At 44.9% G+C, this 25555-nt stretch overlaps 1 protein-coding gene across 1 annotated transcript in view; it reads left to right on the plus strand.

The window, feature by feature from the left end:
- Positions 1 to 4671: 4671 nt before the first annotated feature.
- The window catches only part of arhgap20 (Rho GTPase activating protein 20), a 30443-nt gene continuing 9559 nt past the window's right edge, over positions 4672 to 25555 (plus strand). Inside the window, exons 1-11 of the mRNA XM_041950788.1 lie at positions 4672 to 4968; positions 7967 to 8052; positions 16250 to 16426; positions 17903 to 18052; positions 18714 to 18755; positions 19048 to 19132; positions 19301 to 19378; positions 19692 to 19758; positions 20421 to 20624; positions 23805 to 23995; positions 24844 to 25008. Of these exons, the coding sequence (XP_041806722.1) occupies positions 4876 to 4968; positions 7967 to 8052; positions 16250 to 16426; positions 17903 to 18052; positions 18714 to 18755; positions 19048 to 19132; positions 19301 to 19378; positions 19692 to 19758; positions 20421 to 20624; positions 23805 to 23995; positions 24844 to 25008 (1338 nt within the window). The 5' untranslated portion in view covers positions 4672 to 4875. The remainder of the gene's footprint in view (positions 4969 to 7966; positions 8053 to 16249; positions 16427 to 17902; positions 18053 to 18713; positions 18756 to 19047; positions 19133 to 19300; positions 19379 to 19691; positions 19759 to 20420; positions 20625 to 23804; positions 23996 to 24843; positions 25009 to 25555) is intronic.

The following is a 25555-nucleotide window of genomic DNA, read 5'->3' on the forward strand; positions in this document are numbered from 1 at the left end:
AGCCCTGACAACGTCACACGACTCGACCTGGTCTGGTCGAGGCAGCGGCCAGCTAACCCACAGTTTCCATCTCCAACACAGTGTTGTTTAGATGTCTCCCCTGCCTCTCCTCCACCTGAGTCACTCCCTCTCACCGCAGGCTTTGTCTCAGTCTGGTTCGGCTGGTCTGCCTCCGTCTGTCTCCTCCACACGTCTCCCCCGACTGATCCGCCTCGGCCTCTCTGCGCCACAATGTTTAGACAAACTGAAAGAGACAGAGACACACTGGCTGTGGAGGAGAGTGATGCTGAAATTTCCGCCTTCTCATTCTCTGTAACTAACCCTGATGTTTGTCTTAGAGGCTTGATCCACAGATCCCTGAGGAGTACACAGACCATGGACCCAGCGAATGAACATTAAAATGATGGAAATGAGAACATCCTCACTTTCACTTTTTTTCTACAAAGACAGTGGCCCTGCCTTTCCCAAACAGGAAAAGAGTTTTGTGCAGCTTTTTGCTCTATGCAAGTACAAATAAAGACGACTGCCTGAACCACATAAATCCTTCAGCCAGGGTTAGAGTTTTAATACAGCTCTTCAGGACTGTCCGCACCACAGAAGTGACAGCATATTGGTCTGTAGTTCAAACTCTTCTCTCCATTAACATGTTCCTGACATTTTTGTTGTTGCAGCACAGCAAAGCTTTTCAGGGAAAAAGTTGTGGGTGTGAAGCCTCCAGCTTCACCACAGTTTATGTCCAGTCTCCTACCAGCACTCAGTGTTGGATGCTCTTAATCATAACCCAATGTTTTCCTAACCTTAATCAAGCAGTTTTAGTTGCCAAAACATAACCAAACCTTAACCATGAAAGTGGAGGATCAGTAGCTTAAACGATTATATGAATGATATCTTTGGAAAGACCGTTTGTAACACTTTTAGAAGCAAATGATGAAGACCGGCACTAAGGCATTCCTTACTACTGTGTTATTTTTTCAGTGGCAAGCAGTGTTAGGGATTGCAATTTCAGATTCAATAACTGCATGCAGTTACATGCGCTTACGTAATGTTACTGGGGATTTGATGGAGGGTAGAACAGTTTGGTCCCTCCGTGGTGAGTGAAGACACTGCTTTGGAACATGTGAGTTTAGAGCAAGGTGCAGAGGTGGGTGGAGGCAGCCAGCTTCTGCCAAAAGAGGAGCACATAGCCACCTCCAAAATTCTCATATTCACACTTTCTGTCCTCATAGCAGGCCTGCTGATCTAAGCCTTAACTGGCAAAGCAATATTCAGAATCAGCTTGTTAGGTTCCTCACTGACCCTCATTAAAATATCGCTCAGTTACAGGCCTAATTTCTGATGAAGATGAAAGACAGGCTGGGCATTTTGCCTTTTTTTTAATCTACAGATTGAGCAGAGACACAGAGCAGATAAGACGCGACAGTTATGCAATATGCGCTCATAGTCAAGTACTCTAAGGCCGTATGTTGCTTTTTAAAACACTGGGAGCGACCAGGAACTGCAGTCTTACATGGCAATAGTGGTAGAAAAATGCCCCAAAAAAGATTTCCCACCCACTTGTCATTTTTTCCAGAATGTGTAGAGCCATACCTCAAGCATTTGTTGCCCAGAAACCTCCGGATTATGCTGCTCAGGAAAAAAAAAGGAAATAGAGGGCCTTTATTTTTGGCAGGCAACGTGGAAGTCTGGCTTCTTAAAGTAGCAGCCGCGGCGGTGGTGGCAGTGGAGGCGTCCATCCTGGGGTGGTGGATGCTGTTCTGGGTCACAGCAACTCCCTGTCTGCCTGAAGCATGTCTGTTATCTGTCATCCATCCATCCATCCATCCATCCATCCATCCATCCACTACAGCATCTAAAACTGCTCGTCGTGTCCTTGTGGCCTCTCCTCAAACTACCTGTACACGAATATGGGTGTTTGTTTTAGGAGGGAGGGAGCGTGGAGCACTCTTTAAATAGATATTCAGCTATGAATAGTGTGCGTATGTGTGTGAAGGTGCATTTGTGCATGTGTTTACACTGCAAAGCGCGACACTACCACCCCAACCCCGCGCAGACAAGAATAAAGCCTTCATGTGCAGCTCCTATCAGAGCTCTGGACTCTCTCCAGCTCATTTTCTCTCTCTGGAATCGACTGTTTGCCGTCCAAGGCGATAGTCTCCTCAGCTTCAGGTTTTCAATAGCCTGACTCTCCGGGCGTGACGGAGACATTCCCTCTCAGACACACTTCAAAGGAAATGTCAGAAGATATTCATGAGGACACATATTGATTCTCTGTCTTTCATTTGAGGGGAGAATCACTAGCGTGCGTTAGACTTCCCGTTTCTCCCTGACCTGAAGTCACTGGGCCAAGCTCGGTCGAGGCACGAGGAGAATCTCGGAGTGTTTGGCTGACAGCGAGGGGGGTGTGTGACCCACTTTGGGGTTTTGGGGTCGAATAAAATGCGTGTTTTAAACTTATCACAGAGAGATGTGTTGCTCTTGCCATGGATACCGAGAGAGAGAGAGAGAAAAAAACAGTCCAAGTCACACTCTTTATTGTCGTGAGCCGCCGTCTTCCAGTGACGGAGTGGAACAATGAGCAGATAGAGACAAAACAGTGCAGCGCCGTGCAGTCGTGGTCAGCCAGTGGCGTTTCCAACCACATTTCTGACACACCCTCAATTTAGTCTCGCTTTTTGCATTGGGTCCCTCCAGACAGGCTACTCTTGACAACCAGCAGGAAACAAAAGCAGTCATTTAACCCCTAAAACTAGGGAACATGAAGGGCAGTTTACGTTCAGGAACAAATACGAGTTGGCCACGCTGGACCCATGATGAAAGGATGACTTGGCCGCAGAGAGGAGGGATGCAGCTGTCAGTGCATCGAGAGCTGAAGCCCTTCTCCAGACAGAAGCCGACAGTGTGCGCCGGCTGGTGCTTCATGCAGCTTGTGACATGATCAAAGGGGATGGCCGAGCACTATCTATGTTCTTATCATCCTACGCATGCCACGTTTCAAGGGACTGATAAGAAGGAACAATTGTTGCATACCTTTGTGTTTGTGCAGAGGAGACAATGGCTGACAACAGGCTGCTGTGGGAAATAATCCCATCAGGTTGCCACTTTATAACATTTGGAGCACTTTTGCAGCGACAGACAAACAGTCAGATGCAGCCTCTTGTCTCTGCTTGTTTGCTTTTTAAATTAATTACAAAAACTTTCCAAGGAACCGCTCATCTTTTAGAGTTATCCACTTCCAGATATTTCTAAGTCCTAAGTGTAAAACCAGTGGACACAGAGAATTAATCCCAAATGCTAAAACTGTGTGGCATGGTCAACAAATCAATTTCACTTCAGCTTTGATGGCCGTCAGACTCTCTAAAGTAAACACTCCCACCCACTCAGGAAGTTATCCTACAGTGAGGTATACTTTAGCCGTAGCTAAAAGGCAAATGTGTCATGCGTCATGCCTGTGTAAAAAAAAAATACTGTGGACATTCCTCCTCATCAGTCATGTTATTCTTGGCCCTGGGAGTGCATTCTAACACCTGGCGAGGACCCTCTGCAAACCGCTTTCCTGTCTTACCAGAACAGTCACCTTCTATACGCACTAACTGCCAGACAAGGAAAACATGTGATGGGTCCTTCAAATAAAAACACACTCATGTAGGTACACAGACAAGCAAAGAAGTAAATCCAAAACATGCTTTCAGGTATGTGAGCTGGTCAAGACATGCAGATTAGATCAGAATATGACCAGAAGTTAGTTTTGCCTTCAAAATAAAAGAGGCAGAGTACAGATCACCCGACATCTCAAACTCAGGGTAAATCTTAGATAGAATGGAGTGAAGCTAAAAGTGTAAAATAGATGAAGACAACGACAGCTGATCAAACTTCACAGGTAAGGGTCGTGTGTATGTCAAAGTGAAGCACACACAAAATAAAAGACATGAAAACTCTTTGTGTGTTTGGGAATGCAGAAAGGAGCTTAATCTAACAGAAGTTTAACAGAGAGAACCAAACATTATGCTGTACATATATACTATATATTATACCGCACTGTTACATTATACACTACATTCAAAAACAAGAGGAAGAGCAAGATTTTCACAAGTCAATTTTACTGTTTTCATGGTCTTCCAGGCTGCATGTATTTTAGTTATTTATACAACCATAAGGAGATTGATTACTTGTATATTCACAGTGTCATTTGTCATATCCTGCTGATGAGCACCTTTGTGCAAATTTTCTGTAGTGATAAGACTGATTTGAATTAAAGGTTAAATTTCCATTATTTTCATGGTGGATAAACCATGACCCCCTGAAGTGGCCCACACTCAATCAATAAGAAACAGTGAACCTGGGACTAAGTTCACTTGCAGTCTGAGGCTCCAGTCATTTGCTGGCTTTGCTCAGTTATCCAGTCGTGGTCCTTATAAGTATAAATGCAACATTAGAAGTTCACTTTACTTATTTTCAGTTTTAGCAATCAATACCAACATTTCTCTAGTATGTTTTCCTCCAGTTTTTATTTTATTTTTCTTCATGTCATACAAAAAACACTGTCGCGCTTCAGAAACACGGATTTATTTTGAAAATTAAGAGCGGAAGTGGTGTGTTTCGCCTCTGCTAACTTCACAACATTAGAGTCAGCTGAGGCGGACCGGAGTCCCAGCGCTCAGATCAAACAGCGCTCAGACGCGGAGACACGCAGAGAGGAGCACACAGCGCGCGGCTTCGGCTTCCATCTCCTCTTCCTCATCCTCGGATCACCTCCTCATCACCATGGATTCTCCCCGGGCTCGTGCCCTGCTCTCCGCCGGATAAACTTTGGACTTACGCTCGTGTCATGGGAATATACTGTCTGTGTGCTCGGCCCCGTGGATCCATACAGCCTTGATGGAAACCATGTCACCGCAGCAGGGGACCATGGGCCAGAACAGATCCGACTCTCTGACGGGAGAGAGCAAGACGCCCCCCGATAACAAGAAGGTACCAGTGACGCTTCTCCGTAGGACTCTCGGTGCTGGTGGAGTGGTGGCTGTGGATGCGCTGTGCGTTTTTGCGCGTCCGTTGAGGATAAATGAGTAGCCTTCATTCTAATTACTCTGTCGGGAGACATGAAACTGACAGTCCTGTAACATCCACATAATGCATCTCTCAGTGTGGTGCGTCTGTTTTCAAGGGTGACTTCAGTGACCGAATATGTTTCTCTCTAAAACTTTTGGGTTATTGAGTAATCTGTCTCGTTATTCGTGTAAATCTGCAGCCGTGTTTCAGGTGGAGGTCAGTTTTGAACTGGATAAGTATTAAGCTGATGCTGGTGTGAGCTCCCTTGTTGACACATCTCCCTGCGCTTTTTTTAAAATAATGTTGGCTCTTCTAGCGGATTGATGGCGCACAAACGTTCGTCCGGCAGTGCAGGTTTTAAAGAATTTACAGAAAAAAGTCGACAGCCTCTGAGTTTTGATATTTTGTGAAAATGTTACCAAATCCTGACTTGATCAAACCACCTTCTAACCAAGAAAAACGCCCCAAATCTCTCTCACACTACCAGATCTTACTGGTCTCCAGTTCGTTTGTGTTGTCCTGGATAAAGCAGTATTTGACTGAGCTCAGGAGCCAAGTAACAGAGCAGGATAATGTACTGATAGCGAGTATTTTAATCAGACAGATTCCTCCGCTGCGGAGCCGTCACTTCTGGCTGCTCTTAACTCCTCATCACTGGGAACAATAAAAACACATCGTTCTGAGTTTGATCCTAATCTCTCTCGTCCCTATAAATGCAGTCCGCATTGTTACAGTTGTGTATTGCTGTTCGCTCACTTAAGGTTTGGTCCCTCTGATAGATAGCAGAGGTGAATCTCGAGCAGCTGCTCAAGTTAAATTGTAGTAAATAGCGCCCCCATCCAGCCCGTGTTTGAAAGGTGTAACTGCATCCTTCAACAGGCAGGATGTGAGCGGTGGGCTCAGATCTGCCAAAATGTTTTTGGTGAAGTTTCAAGTTTGAAATAAAAGGTAGCTTATAACCTTCAATATAATCCTCTATCATCTCGCCTTTATCTGTAAAACGCGATTGGATTTTTCATAATAAAATAGTCCATCTAACCCAGATTCAGTTTAGGCTACAGCTACAGCTACAACTCAGCTACAGATGAATCAAAATCAATGCATGATGGTTTGAAGTTACTGTACAACAACTGCAGTAGGTCCAAGTGCTGTTATGATGTTGTCTGCCAATTTCTTCAGCCCAGTGCATCACTTTTTGGCACCAGAATACCATTACTTAATGTTTTTCTTGGTATGTTACCACTTTCCAGCCCCAGCATGTTGTTTGTGAGATTTTGCCTCATGAATCTACAGATATTGTTGCTGTAGCCCTTTTTTAATGAGCAGTTTTGGCTCTTTGGCCTGGTTTGGGAAGTGTTATGCTTTGTTTAGCTTTGGTAAGCTCAGCTTTGAGGAACGAGCTGTCAGACAGAGGAACTGGGGCTTTGCTTTATCGTCACTGACTGAGAAACTCTGCATAATGCGGAGTTTCTGCATGCCTCCCTTCACTCCGGAGTTGTTTGTATTGAGATGTTTGTGTCAGAGTGTTGAGAGTTCATCCTGAGCTGTACATGGCGTACATGTCAGGTGCATGCTTAACATGTGTACTGTATATGGTTCACTGTGTTTATACTGCTGTTTTTTTAAGTTAGTGCCTGCAGCCCACGCTTCCTATTTGTTTTCTGTGGCCAGTCAGCAAAGTTTGAAATACTGGGGCTTGTTTCTTAGGTTTCACAAGAAGCCTCGTTGTTGTTTCATCATGCCAAGTGGAGTGTTTTCATGTCAGTGCTTCATGTGTCCTGTGTGCCTGCTGAGTGTTATTGTTACCGTCTAACCTGATTTCACAGAAAACGTGCACTGATGTGTCAGAAAAACAAAAGTGCACGGCCTATGGAATTTGCATGGAAGATGGCTGCAAACTCAACTGGGTCAGTTTCTAGCATGAAAGTAATGGAAACCATACCCCAATCCAAACCATGATATTTTAAACAAACCATAAACCCAATTAAACAGACCAAAAAATGTAACAGTTGTCAAGGCATTTTCAGTGTTATGTGGCAACTCTTAAAGAAAAAATAATGGCGATGTTGCAACATTGGAAACATCTTTTTGTGAGCCAGGACGGCAGCTCATGTCGGGCCGGCTTTGTCGCTGTGGAGACTGTGTTTTAAAGCAGCTCAGAGATATGCACAGTGGATGCAGCTTTCTCAGTCTGGTGTCTCATGTCACAGTCTTTGCTGCACTGTAGTAACTTGGGCCTGAATGACTAGCATGAGCGTAACTCCACCTTCAACAGATCTAAAGCAGAGGAATCTTACCCATAAGTCACTGCAAAATGACTTTAGGAAGCAAAGACTCATCAGCCTGATCCAGACTGACTGAGTGTTGTGTATGTTTGGGGGCAGCTGCAGCATGCTTAGAGCTCACGTGGTTTGGGTATGTTTGAAAAAAATTAGGTTTAATTGAAATAGCTGCGGTGGCCACAGGCATGCCTGTCATGCTTCTGGGAGGGATCTGACAGTATATCACGTTACAGTGAGCATATATGAGGGATCATTAATATTGTGCAACTGCTAGACAACACATTTCTCTACTTCAATCTCCTTTTGTCTCTTATTTTTCAGTTAGTCTCCTCTTTTCCTCTTTTCCCTCTTCACTGTGGTTACTTCTCCTTTTTCTTACATTCTCTATCTCTCTCACACACACACTCACTGAGAGGAGTTGTGTCTATTTCCCTGTCTGCCTATATTTCCTGCTGTGATCACAGCCAAATACCAGCCGGAAGCAGCGCTGACTCTGAGCTTTGACAACCATTTTGTCTCCCCCTGTGTAAACGTTACATGTTACTCATCATTGATGCAAACCAGAAAGAACGGCGCCAACCGTCACCGCCACTCACCGCCTGCACTGACCCCTCTGCTCTCTCTCTCTCACTGTGCAGAAGATGAAGACCTTGGCCCAGAGACGACAGTCAGCTCCCTCGCTGGTCATCAGCAAAGCACTTACCAGATCCAGAAGCACGTCCAGGTATGAGCAAGCACGCACACACACACACACACACACACACACACATACTGCTGTTGGGGTGCTGACATCATCGCTGGCCTGTTTTTCAGTGGAACAATGATTTCTCTCAGTAGATGGTGTTGCAGATGTAGCTGCTGCACCTCTGGACGAGAGTTTAGCCCCTCTGTGCTGTATGAGTTCTGCTGCATGCTTTCTGAGGAAGTGCAGTTGTATAACTTCTTCCTCTTTCTTCCTAGTTCTGTATGAACCTTTGTTACTTCTCTCTGTTAAAAGGTTTACAATTTGTGACTAATAGCTTTATAAATGTTAATAAATCTTTTCTATTGCTTTATAGGCTGTGAAAAGTCTGTGGCCTATATCCTCCTCTAGTACGACAGACTTTTTGGAAGCACTCATACCTAGTATAGTATAGCACTTATAGTAACAGCTTAATAATGATGGTAGTTGATGGTTGATGTATATGTGGGTTCAGGTTCACTGGTTCAGGTTTTTGACACATTTCACTCAGCCAATCAGCCCCAGAAACACACAATCAGAAATTTAAGGGGGTTAGAGGTGAAAAAAGTACTGCAGGTTAAAGTCTCCACACCGGACACACATAAAATGTGGATGAAGACAGTGAAAGTGCTCTCCCTGGACAAATACACATTACAAATAACCAAAGTTTCAAAGTGACTTTACAGAGCTGAGAGGTTGGCCCCCCGGACTCATTCATGGCTTACACAGGGTTTAAATGCTTGCTTCTCTCAGAGCTATCAGACTTTTCATCACCCTCGTATCGCACAAATCCCTTCCTCTTCCTTTAACATGGTCGGAAATAAGCCATTACAAACCCCTCGGGGAGGGTATTTATTTACTCGAATCTTTGTCTCATATGTCTTTGCCAATGACAGATTTGGTGGGATTTTTGAAAAAAAGTAAAAGCACTGAGGGAATTTCATGGACCTTTAAGTCTTTGAAGAAAAGTGACTTGTTACAGAGAAACAAACAGCTTGTGCATGAGGATCCCTGAGGGGACGTCGTGGCCTTCTGTAAGGACACAGGCTAGACGAGCTCAGAATGGCCTCAGAGCACTTTCAGGCTTTAAAAAACATTTATTTAATGCCATCGTAATTCCTCCAATGAGCAAACGCCTTGGGATGAAAGGCGATGCGGTGTGACTGTCTGATGTTTTTAATGTGTGTGTGAGCTAGCGGCAGCTTTTAGTGTTAGCAGAGGGAGATCAGGCTGGGCGGCAGCACGCCGAAGTGTGAGACTGCACCATTTAGACCAGCGCTGAGGGAAACACTCCACACTGTTTTAAATGGGTCAGTGCTCTCTGCCAGTGTGCGCGCGCGTGTGTGTGTGTATGGGTGTGTGTGCTGGAGAAAGTGAGAAAGTCAACACACATATTCAGCTTCTAGGTACAGAGAAAGGGCCAGACTAATCTCTGTAAACCGATTCTGCATATGAATGCAGAATCTGCATGATCGGAAGTGTTCTGGTTTCTATTTGTAGTCCGTTTGTTGTCAGAATGGTATTGACTAATCATGTTTGGGTGGGCTTTGGTCCGTGTGGAGAGCAAAAGAAGTGGAACGCATTGTCTGAAATGCAGTCTTGGACACCATCCAGCCAGCTATCGGCTGATGATGATTTAGCTTTTTCAAAGTGTACCTGCATTCATATTCATAGACATTAATCCTTGTCGTCGCGTTTCAAAGTCAGGTTTCTATCCAGGCTGTAAACAATGACTGGCATACAGAACAGGAAACCTTGGCCCAGATATCCGTTGTCCATTTTCCAGCTATCGGCTGGCTACACCAAAATCCCCAAAACCTTGGGCCCAGAGGCTAAATTGTCAAACAATAGCCAATGGGCTGTGAGACTGGGGCAAGACAAGCAAACTATTGAGTGAAAGTCGCTTCGTCTGACCAGTGTGTGTGTGTGTGTGTGTGTGTTTGTGAGTGTCTCAGGAGGTATGGAGCCAGTGCTTGACACTCTCAGCTGTCACCCCTAACCTTTGACCTCTCATCGGGAGGTGTAGGGGCCAGCGGGGGTCACCTGGGGTCAACACCTCCCATGTCAGTGAGTGTGTGAGGTGTTCATTAATGTCCGGATGTGGATATGTGTGTGCAGGGGGTCTCACCAGGCGGGACATGTGAAATCAAAGTGGTCAGGTGACTCACCGTAGGCTACTCTGTATTTCCTTTAACAGATACTGTAATTGATTTCCATATTTTTAACAAAGATGACTGTAGTTATTGATCTTTCTTATTTTGTTATGAATTCAGACTTGTTTGTAAAAGCTTTTCAGGCCATCTGCTTTGGGAACTGTTGTATAAAAACTGTAACACCCCAAAGTCCTGTTCGTACAGTTTTAATGGGTGCTGTGTACCAGGTCTGCCAACAGTACTTGGCAGTGGCTTACTCACTCTTGCATCACCACTGTGGTCTTTATCCAAGTAAATCACTGGCTCAGGTGTTATTACAAAGGGAGGGAAGTAACGAATATATTACACGCATCAATCAGTGTACCTGAGGACAGGTTTATGAATCTCAAACAGCTTGTCTCCACCTCTGCTTTCCTTGTCGAGCCACTGGAGCCCCCCCCTTCAGCACGCTTCCGTCATTTTCAGTCCAAATCTCTTTAAGGCAAACTGAGAGAAATGAGTTGCATCAGCCCTTGGTGTTAGTCATAAATGCCTGTTCACTTGTCCACTGCGTAATAGTTATGTTGATTATGTGCTCTAGCTTGATCCCTGAAAAGATTTGTGTAAACATTTGATGATGGTTTCCTTTTTTAAAGATACAGTTATATATATATTTCACAGATTATCCTTTTTCCGACCTTCATCCTTCACATGCCTCTTTCTTTTCCCTCTGTCCTGCCTTTCCCATCAGGCCAAGAAGCGCTGAAAGGCTCTCTGGCCTTCAGCTCAGCCACTTACATCACCTCCACGCACACACACACACACACACACACACACACACACACACACACACACACACACACACACACACACACCTCATCCAGAAGTATAACCTCATCCTTCAGCCTCCAGGCTTACAGTTCAGGGTATTATGGGTTCAAACTGGAGTATAAATCCCCCCCCCCCCCTCAGGCAATGAAATCTAGACTACAGGGAGGAAGGTGGCTGTATCATAAAGCATAAAAGCATATGATTGGCTGACACCCCTGACCTCACACTCTCACTCACTATAAGTCACCACCATGTGACACGCACACACAAATCCAAAAACCACCTGACTGTAAACACACACATACACACACACATGCACGCAGATAGTGACACAACGTAAATGCATACATTTCATTCATATTTTAATACACACACACACACACACACACACACACACACACACACACACACACACACACACACACATACACACACACTACAGCCAGACAGACGCACATTTGTATGACTGAAGAGATCAGGATCTTACTCAGCCTGAAACCTGACTCCTCACCTGCATTAAGCTCCTAGAAAAAGAGGTAACTGTTGTTTGATGTTTCTGATTGTTTGAGGGCATTTGCTCGTCAAAATGTCAGATACAAAACAAACACCCGGTCAAAGATAAAGCAAAAGATACTTCCCGCTTTTAACAATGATCCCTGCTAAAGATATCGCAGCCCCTGGTCACTTCCCTTTCACTGACGGGGAAGAGTATTAGCATTCTGACCTCATCCTCTCTCTCTCTCTCTCTGTGTCCCTGCATGTGTGTGTGTGTGTTTCCTCTGGCTATATAGAGAGTATTGTGTGTCAGCCAGAGATGACATTATAGTTTGCCTATGGAAATGTTCTGCTGCAGCCAGACTCAGCTCAGGGTGAGGTATGTCAGGTGGAAACAGGAAAGAGACAGAGGGTGAAAGAGATGTGGAGCAGTCGGTTTGGTTTTAAAAGTCTGCTGGCCTGCTCGCTGTTTCTTTCTTCAGTGTTTCTGCGCTTCCATTGGTCTCCTGTCAACCAGGCAGCGTGGGCAGGGCCACGACTGTCCATGAAAGACATTTGAGTTTCAGGAGGTGACACTCTTCTGCTTATTTAGGCTGAGTACTCGTAGCTGCACATGCTTACTATCCACAAATCAATAGCCTACCTAAATTCTCAGTAATAATGAATCAAATTATGTCCGTAATTTAAAATGTGTCACTCACTTTTCAAGCCGTTGTCATGGTTTTCCACCTTGCAAATGTCACTCTTATTAACCTGATTTCCAGTAGCAGCAGGCACCTTCTCAGTGAACATGAGTAAGCGTGCTATTTTGCAGGTTTTAGCTCAAGGTTCAATAAAAAATATCCACAGAAAATTGAACCACCCTCAAAGAACAGAAAGCTACAGACTCATTTCAAATCTTCAGCAACAAAAAGCTCTCTCCCCTCAAAACATATAAAGATACAGGAATGTTTAGTTAGCTGTAATTCGAGTGCAGTTCAGAAATGCATCCCTTGTTGAACGTCTTTATTGTCACATTTGCTGCAGTTTGTTGCAGCAGTGAACAAAAGCTGCCACTGTGGATCGAAGATGGAGATGGAGCAGACTGGTGTGTGTTGGCGCAAAGTGACATCTTCTTCAATCTGCATGTTAACAGACACGGACTCTCTCTCTTTCAGTCGCTCACATGCATGCACTGAATCATCAACTGCTGCTTTTCTGGACGGGCTTTATCCTGGAGAAAGAGGTCACACTACCGGTGATGCCATCCTCCTTATGCAGAAACACGAACGTACAGCTCAACGTTCACATGTCTGACCCCCCTCGTTCGCTGCGTTTTTTGTCCAAGTCACAGTTCACATGTTGTGTAAGGAAAAAGAGAGAGCTGGAGGTCTCTTCTCCAGCCAGCAGCCCTCATGCTCATCCAGTTCGTCCTGGTTCGTCTTGGATTGATACCGTAAAAGCTTCAAATGTCTTGGAGCCCTGGAGTCAGGTTGGCTACCAGAGGCAAATCAGCTGCAGACAAACTGATGACAGGATTGATACAGAAACACACAGAAACACACACAGAGTCCTTCTCAGGGTTAAAGCTGAGCAGATGGACGGAGTTATATAAGTGTGTGTCATTGGTGCCCTGAGGGAGAGAGTCTGCTCGGCCCGGATAGACCATCTGACAGCTGAGGTGACACTGCATTAAGCGCATTAAGGTCTTGATATTTAAAAAAAAAAAAAAAAAAAAACCCAAACAGATGAAGCTAGATTAGAGAAAAGGAGAAACAATTAGATGAGTGAGTGATGCAGAAGAGATAAAAATAGAGTGTGAGGAAGAAGAGTGGGATGATGGCCAAGCCAGCAACAGAAAGACGCGAAGAAGAAGGAAAAGAAAAGCAGGGAGGAAGAGAAAGTGGCAGCTGTTTGTCCAGCTGCTGTCCTCAGGGTGTATATTTACAGGTGTGTGTGTCTGTGAGTGTGTGTGTGTGTGCATGTCAATCATGGTTGAGTCCATGACTAATACTTTACTTTTCTTTGTCATCCCAACCCTCCACACAAACCTGAGATCACTCAGGACTCAGTGGATCAGTGTGTGTTTGTGTGAGGCCTGTCAGCCCACATGAACGCTCCACCTCTCTCTGCAGCTGGAGTTTCATCCGGCCAGGTGTCATCACTTCCTCTCACTCAGAGATGATTGGATATTTTTCTCTTGGTCTCACGCCCTTGATTCCGTATATCCTTGGTTGTATTTAATGATTCTTTTAGCTCTATAACTTTGTCGTTCTTGGTTTTACATTGTAATTCTCTTTGTCTATTTTATGATTTAACTCCTAATTGAGTTATCTAAGGATAGAATCGTTGTGATTTTAGACTTTATAAATCAAATAGACTTGTCAAAGTCGTACTTAGTGATTTATGCTGATAAGATGGACCATGCCCGATCCCTCTTAATTATTCATGCTGGGGCATTAGTATGCTGTGTTGTGTGGCTCATTGTGCACCGGCCCCTTATTGTGTTCCAAAAAGTCAACAGTTCTCCCCACAGTGCCGTGCCTCGACAAAGGTGGCCATGTATGCGCGGGCAGGCAGAGCGCTCAATTTATCAACATCACATGATGTACAATGGAGCCGTTAGCTGCTCATCCATCAGATTCAAAGGACGGCCGGCTCAGCTGTCAATCTTACATTCAGGAGGGAGGGATGTGTGGTGAATACAGAAGATGTTGTCTTTTTTGGGGGGCAGCGAGATGTGAAAGGGGCTTTGCAGGAAGGTTTGTCAGTTTGTGTCGGTGAGTGTGTGTGTGTGTGTGTGTGTGGGCTGCTGACAGGAGCATTTCCAGGTTCTGCATGGACCATTAGAACAGAGGAGGATGTGTTGATAAACTGCGAGTTTTTTTCAGTAACCGTGAACCTTGAAATCCTCCCAGCGTCCCTCTGCAGTGGTCTTTCTCCCCTCTACTGTCCTCCTGAGGTGGCATGTAGCATGACACCAAGATGCTGAGAGATCCAGTAGATGCTGGATGAGACTCATTTTCAACTTTATGAACTTCTTTTGATTCATTTAGCACTAAAAATGTAGATTCACATGTTGATGCCACTATCTCCCCGACAAAGAAATAAAGAAACGATTCATTTCTAGCAGTGGAATGATGCGAGAGTTACATACAGTATAAGAACAATAGCTGATTGTTGTGCAACTGTTGATTCTGTAATCGTTATAGTAACACAGTGTCATGGCCTTAAAACAGTGAAGTGTCATTTACCAAAAAAAGTGATATAATCCTCTCATCCCGTCTTTCACTCATTTTTCACTCTTAGACAGTTTAAATGAGTTTTCGACTCTTGAAGGGCGACGTGTCCCACTGTGCATCGACCCTTAATTGGCTACATTCATGGCTTTTAATTGGATTCACTCAGCCCCCTTTGAATTTATTTTTGGATGACACACAAAGACAGACAAAAAGGAAAGCACTCCAGCATAGTCGTCTGTTCTTTGCTAATTAATTACGTAACAAATCACTTACGCAACGTTGCTGGAAGGATTGTGGCGCATTAGAGAACCCGAGCGTCTCTGTCTTCGCAGCGAGGCTTGCAGTGCTGCTGGATGCGTTCGTGAAGGGGTTAGCATGTGTAAGGGATGGAATGAAACGTAGGAACTATGTTAGTAGAAGTGGGTGTGTACCTGCGTGAGAGAGCAGGCCGCGTGTGTGCATGTTTGTGTACAGAAAGGCAGAGACAGAGACAGAAAATGTGTGTATGTGTGTGTAAGGGGAGATTTAGGGCTTTTATCTGGTGGTGAAGGGTAAACAGGAAAGGATGGAGCTCTCAAACTATTTCCCCTTCCTCCAAAAATTCCCGTCTGTTTTCATCTGTCCATCAGTGGTACAGATGGACAGCAGGGCAACAGATACGAGAGACACAATTTCAATTACATCTAAATTCTGAGATGTTTCTGTCTTTAAAGGACTTTTCAAAGCAGTCGTTACAAGAGCTTTATTGAAAGGAGAAAAGAGACAGACAAGACAATATATAAAAACAAGACTAACACTCATCATTTAACAGCACGTAGCTCCTCGCTCCAGCGCAGCTTTTTATGACTGGTTAAGCTAGCAGATTCATCTTTGTGCAGCTCCAGAACATGCAAATAATCATACATGAACTGTAGCCAGAGCACTGCAGGTCCAAAAGTCCAATATTTATTTTACTGATGTCTGATTATGTGTGTGGCTGCCACTGTGAGGAACCAGCGAAGAAAATGGAGGAAATAATGACGTAAATATTCCACGTCAGGACTTTGATAGGGCTGCAAAAGCTGCTTGGACAATGAAGACTTTTCACAGCATTTTCCAAGTTCGGCTCACCACAACATGGGCCTCATGTTTTTTAGCTGCTGCGTCGTACTTCCAACGCTCTGGAGGAGTTTGGAAAATGTCCCGGCACTAATGCAGCACAGTGAAAACAGGGATAAATAAAGCTGAAGGTGGTGTGTGTTCAGCCGTAGCTCATAGCTCCACCTCGTTAGATTTAGCTGCTGAGAATTTGACTATTGGTCATCCTGGGTCACCTCGCTGTGGGTGAATACAGTTTGTAAAACTCTTGTGTGATTTGGGATAGAGGGTTATATAGATGAAACTGACTTGACTTGAACCCAACCACATCCACGCTGGGGTTAGAGACTCGTCCAGAGGCTGCCTCCAAACACGCCCGGACCACAGCTTCTTCTTTTGAGAATAAATAGTGTATTTCATTCTTTGTCTCTGTTTGTCCCACAGGGAAAGCTGCCTGGCACCTGTCAGCCCAGAGTCTTGTCCCCTCGTCCAGGCCTTCCTGGCGGAGTGTCCGGGCCGTCTATTCCTGGGTCACGCCCAAACACAACTGAAGACTGGCCTGCAGACGCAGGACAGACACCTCTTCCTCTTCACCGACACGCTGCTCGTCGCCAAGGCCAAGTAAGCTTCCTGCTGCACGTCTTGTGAAATGACAGAGAGGACGAAGGGGTGTATGTTTATGTGGTTGTGTGAGTGAGAGGGAGACGGAAAATGGAGACAGGGAGACATAAACAGGAAAAAATAAGGCGAAACAAATTTGAGAAACAAAGACGCAGAGGTTCTTTTGCAACAACATTCATCTCTGTTTTGATTTTACTGAGTCGTGTTTTTTAATTGTATACTCCAGGAAGCATCAATCACGCCGGGTTGTTGTGAAGATATGTCTCATTTCTTCGCTTTTCCTAAATTGTGTGTTTTTTTCTGCAGTCAGAGGAATCTCAAACTGCTGTTGGTTTATTAATTTTAAGAAAGCTTTTTTTTTCCTGTTTTCACAAATGAATTTGTTGTTTCTCTAAAGCTGATAGCAAAGAAAAAAACATTTTTCAGGCCCCATCCTCCTTCTATTTTCCCCTCAATCCTCCTTCCCTCATTCCCTTCTTTCACTTCTCCCTCCCTCATCTTCTCCCCACTATATAATTATTTCCCAGCCAATTAAATCCATATGAAGCCTGGCTCAGATCAAAGCCACGCTGGCCTGCCTCGGGCCTGCAGTGTGCAGCTCCCTACCCACAAACAGCACACACTGCAACACACACACATGCAAAAATAGAAACTTAAAGAGCACATTTCTGTTTTTGAAGTCCACGCACAAACTCTGTGTGCTTATATGTACTTACTGTACACACACACCCCTCAGTGCAGACGCAGCCGGACCACTGTGGTCATGTGCCAGTGGGCGGGGCTGACCCTTCCACCACTGAGAGTATACGCTCTAATTGGCTATTACATTGTGGCTGAACACAGGGTGAGTTAGAGGAATGTGTTGGTATGTGTGTTTGGAAGAAGTTAGAGAGAAGACGTTCAGTGATGTGTGTGTGTGTGTGTGCCTTTATATCCGTGTAATGGCAGGGAGAGTATGTGTGTGTGCCACATGCGTGCTCTCCCTCTGTAATCACAGATGTAGTGGAGGATAAATGCGCTTCTACTGAGCGTGCCTGTCTTAAGATGCTGCACATGGCTGCATCTTTTTAGAATTCTAATCTATATAAAGCGTTTCTCGAAGGACGGCCATATGTTGGGCGTTTGTGGAAAAATGTTCTGAAGAAGATTGAAAGTTAGATTGCAGCAGTGGGGGATCCCAGTTCATTCCTCATGGAAGTCCTTGATGAGTGACTTCCATGTTTTTATGCATTCTTTTACAAAGGCACCCTCTTGACTCTCATGCAAGGGTTCCTCCTAATTCTAAGATTACCTGATTGACATTTTATTAACAATTTTGGACTGTTGGTCTGACAAAACAAACCATCTGGAGATATCATGTTGGACATGTGCATTTGTTAGTATTTTCTTAGGTTTTACAAGACAGATTGACAATAAAAAAATATTGTTAGTTGGAGCCCTAGTGTGGTTTAATGTATCACTCCACGTCTTCTGTAGATCTCCCACCCATTTCAAGGTGAAAGCCCAAGTCCGAGTGTGTGAGATGTGGATGGCCAGCTGTGTAGAGGAGGTGTGCGAGGGAAGCACCAACCCAGAGAGGAGCTTCGTCATGGGCTGGCCCACCTACAACTATGTGGCCACCTTCAGGTACGTGCATTCACATCCACACATACAGTCCAGCTTGAGCAAGTTGTTCATGTTCGAGAAGAAGAATGCCTGGAAGGTGAATTCTAGTTTTCCTTTTCAAAGATTATCTTAATTTGATCAAACAGGAGCGATCCAGTTTCCCTTAATTTCCTCTTATATAACTTCACTCTCAATCTGCTTGCCTTGCATGGCTCTTATTCATGCCAAAGACACGAAACATATTTCAAAAATGAGTCACTTCAGCGTACTTCTGAAAGAGTACGCGATGTTCTGAGGTGCTAATGCAGGAGAGAAGGGAACTAAAAGCTGAACACGCAACCACAAAATCTCTAAACCCTTAAGCACGAAGGCAGTTCCCGCTCATAAAGCTGCTCAGTCCGACCGCGGTAAGGCCTGAGCAGATACCCACACACGCACAGCAGGCACAAGCATGCAACACACAAACACATACATTCATATGATGCATATTCATCTTGTCAGTGGCGGACACACGTTGGCGCTCCTTCATACACACTCATTACATTTTCCATCAACAGGAATCTGGTTGTAGCTTGGGGGGGGGGGGGGGCAGCAGTCAGTTACATAACAGAGCAAAACAGACAGTTGCTTTGAACACAATTTCCGCTGATTATGTTTTATGACTCTCTTTACTCCTCTGCAGCTCTGAGGAGCACAAGGACAAGTGGTTGGCACTCATCAAAAGGTAAATGTTTGTTGTAGCTCATTGTTCACCTTCCAATTCAGATTTTCCTTACAGGAAAGCTTGGATTTGGTTAGAACAGAGGTGGTAGAAGCCAACTCAACGCGAGTAAACACAGTGTGAATAAATAGGAATTAACTGGCCTGACAAAAGCCAGGACCTGAAATTGATATAATGAATACAGTCCAGCTAATGCTTTTCAGCTAATGAATACATTTTATTCTACAGCTAAGATGAATTACTTTGAAATGCTTTGTTTAATCACTGAACTCTTTCCTGTTTTCCCCACACACAGTCGGATCATCGAGGGAAAAGAGAAGGACGACCCCAAGACTGTTCCTCTCAAGATATTCGCAAAGGACATTGGAAACTGTGCATATGTAAGATCCACGTCTTTCCTCTTCTATCAGCACAAAGATGAATATTGTTTGATTGCACCCCTGTCTGTCTTTAAGCGGGTAAATAATGACATCACTGGCCGCGCCGCCATTTATGCAGCATACAAACAAATGGATATTTCCATGATGTTTCCAAAATGTTTCCACCAGGCCAAGACACTTGCGGTCAGCAACACCGACAGCACCACTGATGTCATCCGCATGGCTCTGCTGCAGTTTGGCATATCAGTGAGTAACCAGAGACCACTGCTGATACTCAGCTCTGTATGCAGTGCTTACACTTTGATGTGATGTTAGAAAAAGTTTCAGGAGACTATGATGTTAAAGTAGTCTCTGCTGTGGCTGTCCAGTCTGGATAAATATATAATAAGATAATATTTGTTCATGTGATGGCTAAGAGTATCAATATTACTCTGTCCAAACAAAGTTTTACTAGTGTGAAGAAAGTAGGCAAAGAAATGGGATTTAAAGCTTTTCCCAAAATATGCAATGTTGCAAAAAGCAAAACTGTGCATGTTAATTGTGGTAATTCTCTTTCTAGGGCTGTGTTAAAGACCACCGGTTGTGGGTGAGCTCCAGTAAGGACGACCCTCCATACCCTCTCATTGGTGAGCCCACCTGTCACAGGCATTATTGTGTAAAACCCTCCAGTTAAAACACCATCAGCTAACTAAGAGCTACTCCTTTCCCCTGAGCCTTTCCTTGGTGTGTGGGATAAGATTCATGATAAGACTTCAGTCCTACTGAGGAGTACCAATGTCTACGTGTGTGTGTGTGCAAGTAAGACTTGCTCTTATTTGAACACACACACACACATGTAGACACTGGTAATTTTTACAGATCTGCATGTATGCTTACAATGACATTATTTATGCATTCATTAAAGCTAAAATAAAAAAACCTCCCGTCCCATCCCTCCCACGATGAATCTTTTGGAAAACCGGCATTAGTAATGCAGAGAATAACCACAGCGGGGTCACTACTGTACCAGCATCAGCAGCACACCAAAAACCCGACATCTGGGAACATTTCAGAGCACTTCATCTTTTTCACAGTGGTTTTTCCTTGACATTCTCTTACCATAGTCTTTTGTTCTCTAGTTCACGCTGAATTCCTAACATCCCAACTCAGCAGTGCCGATTCATGGCTGCACAGCACGAGTTGGGCCCTAATTTTTGTCGGATTTTTGCTTTGGCTCCATTTCACATGCAAAGACTGCACATGCACAGACCCATGACCTCTAACCTCTGGACCTTGACCCCTCATTCAGGCCACGAGTTTCCCTTCAGCATTAAGATGAGCCACATTCGGGATGGCGGGAGCAGCGGGGGAGGACTGGGAGGAGGAGCAGGGAGAGACTCGACGAGTCCCACAGACTGTCCAGGGGTGCTGCTGCTGGACCAGTGTCTCCCACCAGACACCCAGTGCCAGTTTATCCTCAAACACAGCAAGGTTGCCCCGGGTCCGCTTATAGGTAAGACAGCTGGTCAGGCCTGGAGTTCTCAGTCTGGGGGTCTGACCCTTTTTATGAGGTCACATGATCACATTTTGGGAGTCGTGAGACATTTTTCAGAACATAAGTAAGTATATTTCAGAATTCAAAGATATGTCTGTATGTTGGCTACTTCAAACGGGTGTGAGGTTAAAGTTTGCAACAGCACTTTGAACCAAGAAGTTCTGCAGCATGCTGACATAGCTATCAGCTGACTGTCTGTGGCGTCACCAAAGGAAGAGAGAAAGAGCTGAAACACTGATGAATACTGATTTGTCATGTGTGAATAGAATGCTTTTTTCATTCATCTAACATACAAATATGGTCCAGTGAAGCCATTACAAAAAAGATTTTTAAAAGTTTTCTTGCGGTTGTGTTCAAGGTGAAAGCCCAAGTCCGAGTGTTGCATCCTCAAAGTGTACTTCAAGAAGTCATCAGTAAAATTTCTCTCAAACCAAAACTCTCAGTCAGTTAAATGTTGAAAAGCGGTGGCCATGCGCCTATAGACCTTTATCCACTGAGAAGGATGAAGCAAGAGCAGCGAAAGTATGTGCTGTGACAGCGAGCTGTGAAAAATAGATAAATCAACATGACAGTTGAGGTTTTCAAGTAGATGGTTGGTCAGTGTCAAGAATCCATCCATAAATCTACTTCTCTTTGAAACCACAGGCAGAAGTATGAGGATACAGATGAATGAATGCAGAACAGAAAGCACTTCCTCAGAATTTCTTTTTCACTTTGCATGACACGCAAACACGGAGTCACGCTGCTCGTTCTGAGGATGAATCAGTAGGTGAGCCAGAAGAAAGAGAGTCAACGAGAAGGATGGGAAAGGAGATTTCGGTGGCCGAGGGGTTATGGGAGGGGGTCGGGAGAGACGCGGTGTCAAAATAAGAAAAACATCAGACGGACAAAGAGGAAGAAACCCCAGGAGGGATGGATGAGTGCAGGAATAGGAAGATGGAAAGTGAAAAGAGATGACACAGCTATTGAGTAAGTCTGAAGGTCAACGTAGGCGAAGGAAAAAGAAACAACAGACTGTAGCAGATAGAGACGGAGGGACAGACGAGGGGACATCAAACGTGAAAGGGACAGGAAAAATGAGGAAGAGGGGGAAGAGAAACCACAGGATGGTTGACAGGAACACGCAGACACCAGGATGGAAACGGAGACGAGGTTTAGAGGAAAACAAGTTTCGCATAAGAAGTGTGTGTTTGCCAGTCAAGGAGACTTCAGTTAGTCAACCACAAGCTTTGCCTCGGATTCCTCTACCTCAAGCATAACAGCGTCTTACATAACCGCGCCATGCCAGCCCCGCCGCCGTAGAGGCTTAATCGCTCACACCCAACCAGAGAGCTGCATGTGTGTGTTTATTGAGTGGTAGCCATGGCAAAAGCCCCTTTTTCAGGCGTTTACTCCCAAACAATCCCGCAGGCAGTTCTGTCTTGAAAATAATTAGTATGTGTTAATAAAACATTTTTCAAATTCCACCAAGACTTGCCCATTTCAATATGCCGCGTGGGCTCCAGAGGTCCATTTCAATTACCACCAACATTCAAGCTCTGGCATTGCGGTGATCTGCTACTTTAAGGAACCGCTGCACATGCAAACACCAATTTAACGGTGTTGTAGTGTTCATATGATAGCTGACGATGCCAAAAAGTACTACTTTAGGACTGTATGAAGCCTCTGCATGTGAGTCGCTGATCAGGCTAAACGAGTCTGCCCGGTCCTGTGCTTTTTTTTGCTCATGAGGAGCGCGGGCAATAAATTTGCATCCAGCACCTGTTTTGTAACACGCTAGCAGAAGATTATAGTCGGATGACAGACGTTGCCCACCCAGCCGACACGTAGTCTGTCTCTGTGTCCTCGTTCCTTCGCTCTCTCTGACTAGAGGGCCGTAATGATGTAACGCCTGATTTACAGCGAGGTCGTGTTTTTTCTATGATGGCAAGGCCTGCTGAGCAGTGCCAGAGCGGGCCACTAATTCTGTTACTGTTAAACATTGTTCCAGTGTATTTGGGCATGACGCCACGGCAGATCGTTAAATAATGAATTCTATGTGAGGTATGCCACATATTTTGGCCTTTTGCGCTGCTGGGTCCTCCACCCACTGAAAGAATTTTTGTTTGTTAGCAGAGTCCCACCCTTGGATACAAATCACAATCGCTTAATAACGTTAATGTTATCATTTCGTGATTGTTGGCAAATCAGAGTCGCTACAATTGCATTTCACTACAATGGCCCTTTAAAAGATTTACTGCAGTGTGTGCAACTTTTGCAAAATTCCAGATGTCACCAGGAGTTCAGAGCAGCATTTTAGACTAGCTGCAATTCAGAATGATGCTGCAATTACTGATCATTTTCTTTGTCAGTGGACTTATTGAACATTTTCTGATATTAATATTAGTTATTGATGAATCATTCATGCCCATTGCCAATTCCCATATTCCAAGCTGACATCATCACATTTTAGTCATGAAAGCTGCAGTCATTTTGCATTAGAGAGATTAGAGCAAACAGTAAATGTTTCCTGTACATTTTCATCAGTATCTACTTCAGTGCACACACAGTATGCAGGTTCATGACTGCAGGGGCACGCTGGGCTGTTATGTCGTAGAGAACACGTAGACGGCTGACCTGCAGACAGACACTGGAGCACAAACAGCACGGATGTTGTGACTTGGCACCACTGAGCAAACGCTCAACAAGGACCCTTAAGAGACACACTGAGCCCCATACATGCTGCCACACACAAAAGCACACACGTGGACAAACACAGACGCCTATACACACACACAAACCTGAAGTTAAATGGTGCTGTCAAGCGTGAGGGCACGTCTACATGTTCTCTCTGAATCAGCTCTTTCTTCTTCTGTCTTTCTGTCACTCTCTTCTTAGTGTCTCTCTCTTTAACAATATGCCTCTGTGTCTTTTTCCCCAGCTCATATCAACCCTTTTTTGATTCTCAGGCTGAAATTTAACGCACCGTCTGAGACTTTTAGGCTAACTGCTGAACAATTCACACAAAAAATAAATATTACAAAGCTATTGCAAAGGCTTCAGACCAGCAGTTCCATTCCAGTGACTTCACCGTGCATTACTCAAGCACCAGCAGTTTGGTAACCACAGCTCACCTCTTCCTCTTCCTCCTCCCCACAGAGCCTGGTCAGCAGAAGTCTTTTAAGAGGAAGAGGTCTCTGATCAACTGGCCTTTCTGGAAGGGCTCCAACACACAGCTGGACGGCCTGCCGCTGTCCCCGACCTCGCTGTCCCCCACTCAGGGACGGCTGTTCGGGCGACCCCTGAGCTCCGTCTGCTCCCCAGACCACGGCCTGCCCAAGACTGTCATGGTGAGCCGAGTGCAGGTCACGCAGGCCAGCGGGAGGGGTCGGGGCCCCGTCTGGAGGGGTCACGGGATGATTCGGGGTTCACAGTGTATTTGGGGAAAGGGGGCGGTATTGATATGGGAAAGTAGATCCATAAATGGTTCAGGTGAATTATAAATGAAAGAAATAATGAACAAACTGGAATTACCAGAGAAGTGATACTGCTGTCTGTTGAATAAACAATCCAGATTCTACACTCAACAAAAATGTTTCCGCTCTGGTTATTTACTGCTCTGAAGAACCCTTTTAGAAAGGCCAGACTGGATAAACATCAAGCCTTCGCTGGGTTTGAAAGAATAAATTCAATAATTTAAATTACAAGATTTTTGTCAAAAATTTTGCATGTTTACAATTTTATGAACTCTAATCCATGTTGAAAAATAATAATTGGAGAGTCTTTCTTCTCTTTGTAAATAATAAAAACCAGTTCGAGCCTGCAGAAAATAGCTCAGACAGATTCACAGAAATCGCCCAAATGAAGTTGTGATTTCAGAGAATGGTGAGTCAAAAACAAAGCAAACAATGAGCAGAGCCTGAGAGAGCTCCATTCGCTTAATCCCTGTCTCTCTGATTTCCTTTGCTTTAAAACATCACTGGACTTCTGGCAGGATTTCTGAGCAATTAAATCCTTTGGTGTCAGAAATTAAATGCTTTCAGCTGTTAGAGGCTGCTAACATGCAGAGGTGCTCACTGCAGCTTTGGAGTTCTTAGTTGTGTCTGCTGACTTCTCAGAGCTGCTCCGTTCAGAGTATTGATAAAAAGACCACTGGAAGAGTTTTTATGTTGTAACCTCCCCTCTCCCTCCCCCTCAGGACATGTTGGTGTTCCTGTACCTGGAGGGGCCGTACACCAGGGGCGTCTTTAGGCGCTCGGCCGGGGCCAAAGCCTGCCGGGAGCTTCGGGACAGACTGGACAGCGGGGCCGAGGACCCAGAGATCACGCACCAGTCTGTGTTCGTCATTGCCGCTGTCCTCAAGGTAACACACGCTCTCATCCACACGCACACACACACACTCATAAACACACACTCACTCACCCACATGCACGGCTCTGCCCCGTCTCGCTGGTTTGATAGCAGACAACAGAAAGCGGGAGCGACTGATGTGCGTCCAAAGTCACATAAGTCCAGACAGGATAATCTGTCTCTGCACAGCCAGGCAGGCTGCCAGTCACACACACACACACACGCACACACGCACACGCACACACACACACAAGGTGCTCATTGTTCAACATCCAGGCCAAGCAGCCACAACAGCGTCGGGCCTCCAGGGAGCAGCTGAGGTGGTTTGGGGTTTTACACAGAGCCAGGACAGGACATGGATTGTGCCTCACCTGAGACGATGCTGTTCATCAATTAGTCCACTGACAGAAAATGAATTGATGCTAATTCTGATAATAACTCAAGTGAAAATACAGAAACATGGTTGTGTTCATGAAACGATGAATGTTGGTCTTTATCCGTCTATCTCTTCGAAGTATTTTACACAGTGTCAGGCTGTTAATGTTGTGTATCATGGAAAA

Source organism: Chelmon rostratus, chromosome 13 (assembly GCF_017976325.1).
Source record: "Chelmon rostratus isolate fCheRos1 chromosome 13, fCheRos1.pri, whole genome shotgun sequence".
In the NCBI taxonomy this organism is placed as follows: Eukaryota; Metazoa; Chordata; class Actinopteri; order Chaetodontiformes; family Chaetodontidae; genus Chelmon; species Chelmon rostratus.